The sequence below is a fragment of the Halyomorpha halys genome, unplaced genomic scaffold (genome assembly GCF_000696795.3).
Source record: "Halyomorpha halys isolate HHAL.00 unplaced genomic scaffold, Hhal_1.1 Scaffold261.1, whole genome shotgun sequence".
Classification (NCBI taxonomy): Eukaryota; Metazoa; Arthropoda; class Insecta; order Hemiptera; family Pentatomidae; genus Halyomorpha; species Halyomorpha halys.
In genome coordinates, this window is record NW_027116513.1 from 935166 (window position 1) to 944506 (window position 9341).

At 28.3% G+C, this 9341-nt stretch overlaps 2 protein-coding genes across 3 annotated transcripts in view; one reads left to right on the forward strand and one right to left on the reverse strand.

The window, feature by feature from the left end:
• Positions 1 to 2171, forward strand: part of LOC106680430 (pancreatic triacylglycerol lipase) — a 9200-nt gene extending 7029 nt beyond the window's left edge. For both annotated transcript variants that reach the window (XM_014420143.2, XM_014420145.2), the window contains exons 6-7: positions 997 to 1159; positions 1985 to 2171. In XM_014420143.2, coding sequence (XP_014275629.1) covers positions 997 to 1159; positions 1985 to 2048 — 227 coding nt within the window. In that variant the 3' untranslated portion in view covers positions 2049 to 2171. The remainder of the gene's footprint in view (positions 1 to 996; positions 1160 to 1984) is intronic.
• A 5875-nt stretch (positions 2172 to 8046) lies between these two features.
• Positions 8047 to 9341, reverse strand: part of LOC106680412 (juvenile hormone esterase) — a 10429-nt gene continuing 9134 nt past the window's right edge. The window contains exons 9-10 of the mRNA XM_067053281.1: positions 8831 to 8957; positions 8047 to 8736 (exon numbers count right to left, since the gene is read on the reverse strand). Of these exons, the coding sequence (XP_066909382.1) occupies positions 8505 to 8736; positions 8831 to 8957 (359 nt within the window). The 3' untranslated portion in view covers positions 8047 to 8504. The remainder of the gene's footprint in view (positions 8737 to 8830; positions 8958 to 9341) is intronic.

Consider the following 9341-nt stretch of genomic DNA (forward strand, 5'->3'; position numbering starts at 1 on the left):
TATATATATATATATATATATATACAAAATACAAATTACAAAGGTAGCATGTATATAGTAGCAAATGCTACCTGCCTCATAAGTAGCATTTAATTCATCTTTTCGTATTTATTCTGATATTTTTCCAGGCATATGCTTAGATTTACTGGGGTGGGACTGTTTACTTTGAAATTTATCAGACATAAACAAAGTATTTTAATTTTGTTATGAAAAAGTAATTTTTACTTATGCAGATACTTAAAAGTAATATTTTCAAATATATTCATTTTCTTTTTAATCGAACCAGTAGCGGGTCAAAAAACAAGATGAGGAAACTATTAAAAATTACCAATTACATAATTAAGGAGAAAATATTGACGAAGATCGGATGCTATGTACTTATGGCAGGAGTTAACTCCATCATTCCTGACTACCATCCTCGCGCCACCTTCAGCGGTTTATTTGCGATAGAAATCCACAGGGGAAAGAAGAGGCACTTGGATTTAGTTAAACGGTTTCTGGTAAATTTTAGGCATATTATGGAAACATTAGTAAACTGAAGGGTTTATGGATAAAACGCGGTATTTTGGTCAATACTTTTAAGTAGTATAATAAATTTGAGTTCATCATATGCATTATTAATATGCTTTAGAGATTAATTATTTTTATTTTATATCATTATTTATCTAATATACTAGGTAAATTAATATCGGTGTTTTTTTTTTATCTTTCATACACCTTCGGATGAACCTGTTCTCCTTTTTAACCGACTATGCTTGATTTCGAATAGGACGAATAAGTGGAGTTTTACTGTATTGCAAAAACAAGCTTTTTTTTAACGTACTTCCTTAATTTGTAAAACTTAAATTGTTATTTTTTAGAAGTAGAAATTGTTAAAGGTCAATGAGGAATCCATCACTAAAAGCTAACCATTTGCCCCACCTCAAAACCACAGGAATGTTTTTTTTTTATAATTATTTATGGTGTATACAGGGATAAATGTGATGTATATTTCAGGTTTTTGCAGCCATAGAAGAGCTTACTACTTCTACCTCGAGAGCGTTACAAATAGAAATGCTTTCCCTGCCGTCTCTTGCCCAAGTTGGAATGATTTTAATAATAATAAGGAATCTTGCGATATGAGTAGAGTCGCTTATCTAGGGGAGGGATTGTTAACGAGGTAAGGTCATTTATAAATTATTATAATTATTTAGAATTCTTTCATGATAAACATCGAAGGTAAATGGAATCTATTTCTAACACATTATTGAGAATGAAGCACTTTGCAAAAGCGGCGAGATTAAATCGAAGCAAGAAAGACTTGAAGTCGAAGTGATAGAGATTCTGAACAACCAATCTTTTAGTTCGAGTCTCTCTCGCTTCGATTTCATCTCTCCTCTCGTCATAATTCATTGTACATTTGGTATACTTTGTAAGCTAATGAAAATGTATTAACATCTTTTAATCTTCTTATATGGAGGAAAATATTATTTGTATATATATCTTGTCGGCGATAAAATAAAAAAAATATATTAAAATAAAAAAAATAAATTGGTTTTTCATTAATTTTGGAAAACTTGCATTATGTTTGGAACTAAGTAAAAATAAATGTATCAATTTTGAAACTTATAAAAAAAAAAAAAAACAGGAGATTAACTTTGCTACTTAAACTTAATTGTACGTCAAAAGGATTGAAATGGAAAATTTCTCATAATTCTCACAAATGTTACCGACAGGTCAAACATACACTATTTTCATCCATATATTTTCAGATTTTTTATAATATATTTATATTAGATACAAACTTATTTTAGTATTTAATTAATATACTAAAATTAAAACTAAAACATATATTAGTTTAATACAGTTAGCACATCGCTTATAAATTCTGTACGTAAAAAAAAAAATAAAATGTTGCATAATTCAACTAATTATTATTTTAATCACTTTATTAGTGATATTTTATTACAATATATTTTTTACATTTTATTACTTTTTTTTTTAGTACAAGAGGAGTATACTATTTGAAAACAAATTCCAGAGCTCCGTTTGGATTAGGCAATGTGTAATGAAGACGGAAATCAGATAGTTTAAAGTGACTTTAAAATAATTTATTTTTTGAAAAAAGTATAAATAAATTTATGGTATTTTGACAAAATATTTTTTAAATAAAAACCAAAAATTGTATCCAATTCTGTCTCAACACTTTATTTCTCACTAGTCCAACGTTTCGGCCATTCCAGCCATCTTCAAGGACATCTTCAATACAAAACTCCTCCTCACATTAATTCACATCTTCACAAATTGTGAATTGCAGGATTGATGTCATTTCAGACTGATATTATATTTTCCAATTAAAGCATAAAAATATTGATATTTATCTCATTATTATAAACAATAAAAATATTTCTTCACAAATAAAAATAAAGTGAATATTAATTTAAAAAAAAATTAAATAAATCTGTACAACTACTATCCATGAAGAGTTAGGGAAAAGGAAGTACTGTTACTTGACCAACGATTGTAAAAGGAGGTGATTTGGTCAGAATCCAATACTCCAATTAAGGGTAACCACTTTACGAGGCTGGGTGGACTCCGGAGGGCTCCTGAACCCACAGGAACTCACGGCTTCAGTGAAACAGAAAATAATTAATTTATTGCAGATTAATTAATTGTTTGGTCTCAGTTCTGTTTAATACTAATGCCAGTACAGTCTGTACCGCATATATTTATTTTATAATCAGTTACTCCCTATAAGGCTTCCAAAAACATTTAAGGTCTTAAAAATATGCCATATTGGAACAGGATTGAATTTTTGGCGATCCGGTTATAATGTGATTATGATAATTTTAGACGGAAAAAAAATTAATACTATGAAAATAATAATATGTAGATGAAATTAATTATTCTCTGTGAATAAATTGTATAGCAATAAGTGCCGATGGGCATTGGGAATTTCTTTTGCACTCAATTGTTTACTCACATGATTTGCTGGAAGAGTTCTTTCATCAAACTTACCCCCCCCCTTTCGTGATAGGTAGATCTGGATTATTTGTATACTTTTTATATAAAATCATGAGTTCAACATGAAGCATTTGCTACTTTGTTTCAGTATTTATATGGAAATAGATTATAAAACATTAAACAAAAAATTTAATAATAAATTTGTTTAGAACACTAAAACCACAAGGGTTTGCGAAAATTATTTTTTCAAACTTTTTGGTTAGGAGGGATACCTTGACCCATCCCACTGATGTTCTTAGTATTGATGTTAATGGTGGTTTATAATGATGTTTTCTTTAAAGAAACAAAATATTCACACTTGAAAATAAACAAATGGAATTTTATGGTTTTCCACGACTTCAATGAGAGGAGAGAAAAAAAAACAACTAAAACTTTGAGTAAATTGTTCATAAAATTGGAATTTATTTTGTGTTCTTATAGTAGAAGAGCCCAAGAGGAGAAAAAATTTCACCCAAATTTTTGATCACTTAATAGAAAACAATGTATAATTACTAGTCAAAATTAATGAGTCTACCTAGCATAGGTAGAGGGAATAAGAAATTGTGGCTATTTCAGAACGTAAAAAAAATATTAATTTTTCATTCGGATCTCTATATCTTTAAAACTAGCAACAACGCTAGAAAATCTAAGAGAGCATTATTTAAAGTAGAGTAAATTTGCTAAAATGTAAGCCCTAATAGACATATTATTCAATATTTCTAGAGATATAGCTTTTTAAAAAGCAACATTTCATGTTGTATGGAACGTACTGAAAGATCAGTAGTTTCTGAATTTATTTTAAAAAATCTATATCTCAAAAACCATTTGACGTACAGATATCTATTAGCACTCAAATTAAAGCTAGTGTAATGGAGTATGAATAAGTTTATGACGTTTAATTTCGTAGGAGTAGTAGTTTTCATGAAATGTGCTAAAATAATTTGATTTATAGTTGTTTAAACAAATTTTCATTTACCAAATTTATCTTCATATGTGCCAAATATCATAAAAACTACTACCCCTACGAAGATAAGTATCATAAACTACTTTATAGTAAGTTAAATTTTCTTTATTTTGAGTGTTGGCAGACATATGAGTTTCTTGAGATATTTTTTTCAAAAATACAATATTTTATGCGAACTGCTAGAATTTAACATTTTGTGGGTTTATTTTGTCAAATTTCATAAAAACTACTCCTACAAAAATAAACATTATTAACTATTTCATAGTATATTGTACTAGCTCTAATTTGAGTGTAGACAGACTTCTGTACGTCCAATGATTTCTGAAATAAAGTTTTTCATAAATCAAACTTATTGTTCAAACAACTATAAATCAATTTATTTTAGTAAATATCATAAAAAATACTATTCCTACAACGTTAAATGTTATAAACTACTTTATAGTACATTAAACTAGTTTTAATTTGAGTGCTAATAGACATCTGTACGTCACATAGTTCCTGAGGTATAGATTTCTCAAAATAAATTAACTAACTACTGATATTTCAGTACATTTTTATGAAATGTTGCTTCTTAAAAGGCTGTATCTCGAGAACTATTGGACGTAAATAACTCTATTATGGCCAATTTTTCAGAAAATTTACTCTTCTTTAAATAATGGTCTTTTAGATTTTTTAGTATTGTTAGTAATTTTTTCATTAAAGTAATCAAAAACTGGGGTGAAATAACTGCATTTTTTTCTTCCCGGCTCTTGTACTATTATTGCTACATATTACTTCATAAAACATAAAACGAGAAATGACCCTTGTCTCTTGCATAGGCACAAGGCAACAGTAAGAAAAACCTCTCCGAAATCCTATTCGCTCTAAAACCAACAGGAATCTACAAAATAAAATAATTTTTCGTACAAGTTTCAAATAAATAGCGATAAGGTGATTATAACCATTAGCAGTTTATCGCTCTATAATTCTACATAAAAATTAAATTTTCTTAATAATTTTAGTTTAATGTTCACTTTTTCAAATAAATATTCTAGATAATACTTTTATTTATTAATAAGGATTCATTAATTCGTTAAAATAAGTTGTTCATAGTCCATTTTAAGCCAGGAGGAAATGTATAATTGCACCAAGTACCATCACTAAGCATCGTCCTAAACCATCTCGGTTTTAATTAATTAACTGAAATTACTAATTAAAGCGCCTTTGCGTTAACAATTTCGTTTTTCACGTAGGCACAAAAATATTTCCGTGACCATTGAAAAGTTCTTTATTTATTCTTTGAATTCATTGATGGAAGTGAATGAATTTGAGATATCTCTACAAAAGTAGATTAAATGCAGATATCTCGTCCTGATATAGCTGATATGCGTAAGAGGTAATTAAGTAGATGTGAAACAATGAAAAACTTCTGCCTCGTCAACTAATGGAAAATATCAGACAATATATCACTATATAATATTGTAGAAAAAAAAAAAAAGAAAAGAAAAACTTCTAAAAATTCATTATACTCTGGTAATATGAATTTAAATATTGAAATAATAAATTGATATTGGATTTGGCAAATAACTTAATTGGAATATGCTAGTTTTCTAAAAAAATATTTTGGTATATAAAAAATTTAAAGGTTCTCCCTAGCCATCAAAACCCTCTAGTGTCTAACCTTGCTTCCTTTTCTATTCCTTGCTTCCTTTTCTATTCCTGGCAATCCTCTTAGGTGCCTGAAAAGAAGCAGGTCTCGAGACCTTCTAGTGTAGAAATATGATTATAGTGCTAACAATGGGTAGTTTCTCTACATGCCTATATCACTCCATTTTAATCTGACATCAAATTTACTTAGTGTGTTTATATGTAAATAAAGTTGTAAATTACATTAAATAAATATTAAAAAAGAATAAAAGATTTTTCCTCTTAGAGATTTATGAAGAATTAATAAAGTGATAGTAGGTCTGTTCTAACAACCACTTCTGACTAAACAGAACTGTTCCCAGCATGCGCACAATACAGAATCTGGTAGGGGAATACCCTGACAGTTAGAAGTGAGTTGGAACAGACCTGATAGTTGACCGTAGATTGATATGAAAAGAAGACGGTCGGAGTGCGCTTAGCATCTGTGTATCTCGTTCTTAAGTTTCATAAATCGTTGCTCATTTGCTTCTTTAATTCTTAATCTGAAGAGATTGTCCGGGATGCGGTCAACAAAGTACACAAATACACAAAACTTATTTATTTGTGCCGACGTTTCGACCTGAATTTCAGGCCTTCATCAGGGTTGGAAAAAGAAACAAGATAACCTTCATTCAGAGAAACAAAAATGAAAATAAAATAATATACTACTATTAGTATAATACTAATGGAACATGTAATATAATATTACATTTCATTAGCCGTCATTAGCGTAGTATCCATTAGGCGTTTGATTTTCCAGCTAACAGGTTCGTTTTTATTATTTTTTTGTTTTCTTTCCCCTTTCTTTATTTTACTCTTACCCCTTATTTTCTCCACTTTTATCCATTTTCCTTCCCCGCGTTATGGGTTTTGTTCACTATATCATTATTGGTGTTTTCAGATTTTTTTTTTTTCTATTCATTTCTAGTTATACTTTACTTATATTTTGCCTCTTTCTCAACTATTATTGTTACATATATTTTCTTCCTCTCAATTTTCATTTTCTTTTCATATTTCAATTTTTAAATTATTAATAACTAACATGTTCATACTTCTTTGCATTATATAACTTCATTATTATTTCATTTCCTTAATTATGTTATTTTACACACTTTTTCAATTACCTATGTATACATTTTATTTCCCGCTTCTCTCATCACTTCATTTTCTTAATTATATTTTGTAAAATTATTCATTTTATGTGCAAAATTATTCTGTTTGTACTTTCTTTTTTATTTTTTTATTTTTCTATACTTACTGTGGTTGTTACCTTGTTCTGTTTTTAGCCCTGTAGAAGGCTAGAAACTCTAGCCGAAACGTTGGCACAATAAATTAGGTTAATCCAACTTATTTGTGTTTATCATTGACCGCACCCCAACCATCTTCTCCTCGTTCGTCATCCACGGTCAACTATCTCTCATAATTATAATATAATATTGTAGAGGTAACAATTATACAAAATAGAAGGTAAAAAACAGAGAGTGTTCAAGTAGATAAATAAATAAACGTAATGAAAGGTGCAAAAGAAAATATAAATGATGAATGATGGAATTAATGACATAAGAAAGAAATGCCTAAAAATCATGAAAAAAAAAGTATATTTAAAGATGTTGATTTAAATAGTTTTTCATTATATTTAGATATTACTTACATATGTTATGATATTAATTCCATTACCGATCATTATATTTAGACATTACATACATATGTTATGATATTAATTCCTTCATTCATAATTTATATTTTCTTCCGCCCCTTTCATTATGTTTATTTATTTATTTACCTGAACACTGCCTGTTTTTAAATTTTCTTTTTTGTTTTATTTTCTATAATTCTTACAACTACAATATAATATTTTATCTTCTATTAGTATCAATTAACTACTATCTACTTAATTTATTGTTACATATATTTTCAAGTTTTTTTATTATTATAATTTTTTTTTCTATAAATTAAGGTAGTTATCTCGTTGTTCTTTTTGCAGATGAGCAACTATTTATAAAACTTAAGTTACTATTACTATTTATGAAGTAAACGGTTACTATAAAGTTAACTATTATTATTTATGAAACTTAAGTTACAAAAAGAAGGAACGAACTACGGCTAAAATTATTAACGCAATGGTTTGGATTACTTAAGAATGAAATTGTTAAGAAGTTGCAACTTTTGTTCTTAATTATAATTTTAGCTAGAAAGTGAATTTATACAGTTTATTTGAACATATTTCTTAACAGGATTTTTTTTTTACACCTCTCACCTTAGATTTCCTGAACCATGCAATAAAATGATAAATTTATGAGCTAGGCTTTAAAGTAAAAAAAGACGTATATATAAATTAGTAAATTTATAATTACAATTTAATGCACTGTAAATTTAAAAAATTTTTTTTTTGTAATGCACAACAACGGGGGAATGGTGAAAACAATATGCCTTAATTCTGGTAGAAAATTATTTACTTATTTAGTATAAAAGAATTACAATATAATAAATATAACGGTTCGAGTTGAACATCTTGCTTTACCTTAATCTTATTACCTTTAAAGATCGCGAAACATGCTTGATCAGTATGCATAGTCATTTTTATCTCACAAGCATGCTTGAGCGTGTATATGATTATTTTATGCCAGTATACTTGTGTAGAATATTAATTATGAATTTTTGCTAAGCATGCTTGAACATGTTTAAACAAATAGTTTTCAAAGGCAATGAAGATGCTTAAAGCTTCTATAATAATAAATATGACTGAATCGTTGTCATCGGCATAATCATAATTCACAAGCATGCTTGAGCGTGCATATGATTATTTCATGCAACCACTTTGCTGGCACATAAGCTCAAGCATGCTTGTGAAGAATGTTAATTAAGCATTTTGGCTAAGCATGCTTGAGAGAAATTAAAGAAATAATGTTTTGTAGATAGTGAAGATGCTTAAAGCTCCGATGAATAATAATGATGACTGAATCGTTGACGATTTAGAAGTTGGATCTGGAATGATACTTCTCCAGAAATCGAGTATCTCCTGATATTGGTCATAGTTCCGAACTGTAACTCCAGAGTTTTGTATGTCCAAGAAATGTAATCCTTGGAACTGAGGCCATTGTACCACATCTTGGCTGTTTGGTGTTCTGAAAAATAGGCAAATATGTGATTTGATCTTTCTTTCATTTATTTATTTAGAATCACAATTAATATTAAATTTATTGTCACGTGGTGACTTACTGATTCCTGGCAAAGTTAGCCCACATCTTGACCAATTGCTTGGACAATTCTATATCTGCTAGTTTTGGCCATCCGGGTGCTTCGCCGAACTCAAAGAAGTACGCTAGTTCGGCAGCATGTCCAACACCTGAAGCAGGGTGGTGATATATTATTATTTTTATTAAAAATTAATTATTTCATTAAAAAAAATAAATATATTTCTTCTTTTTTTATTATATTAGGTAAAAATATGTAATTTATATACGTCCGATCACGGATTGATTAGTATGCTGTGTAATGTAGCAACGCGATGTATTTGGGCAGCATGAATGGATAAAGCATTTCTCTCTCTCTCTAACCAATGTTACTAATTTCATATTAATACATTTTTTCTTTATTTACTATATATTCTTTCTTTTAATACTTATGTATGTTTTTCTTTTATTGTGGTAGATTATATTAAGGTAAATAAAATTCTTCAATCAAACAGTAATAATTTCCAAATTTCATATATATTTTTTTCTCTTTATTA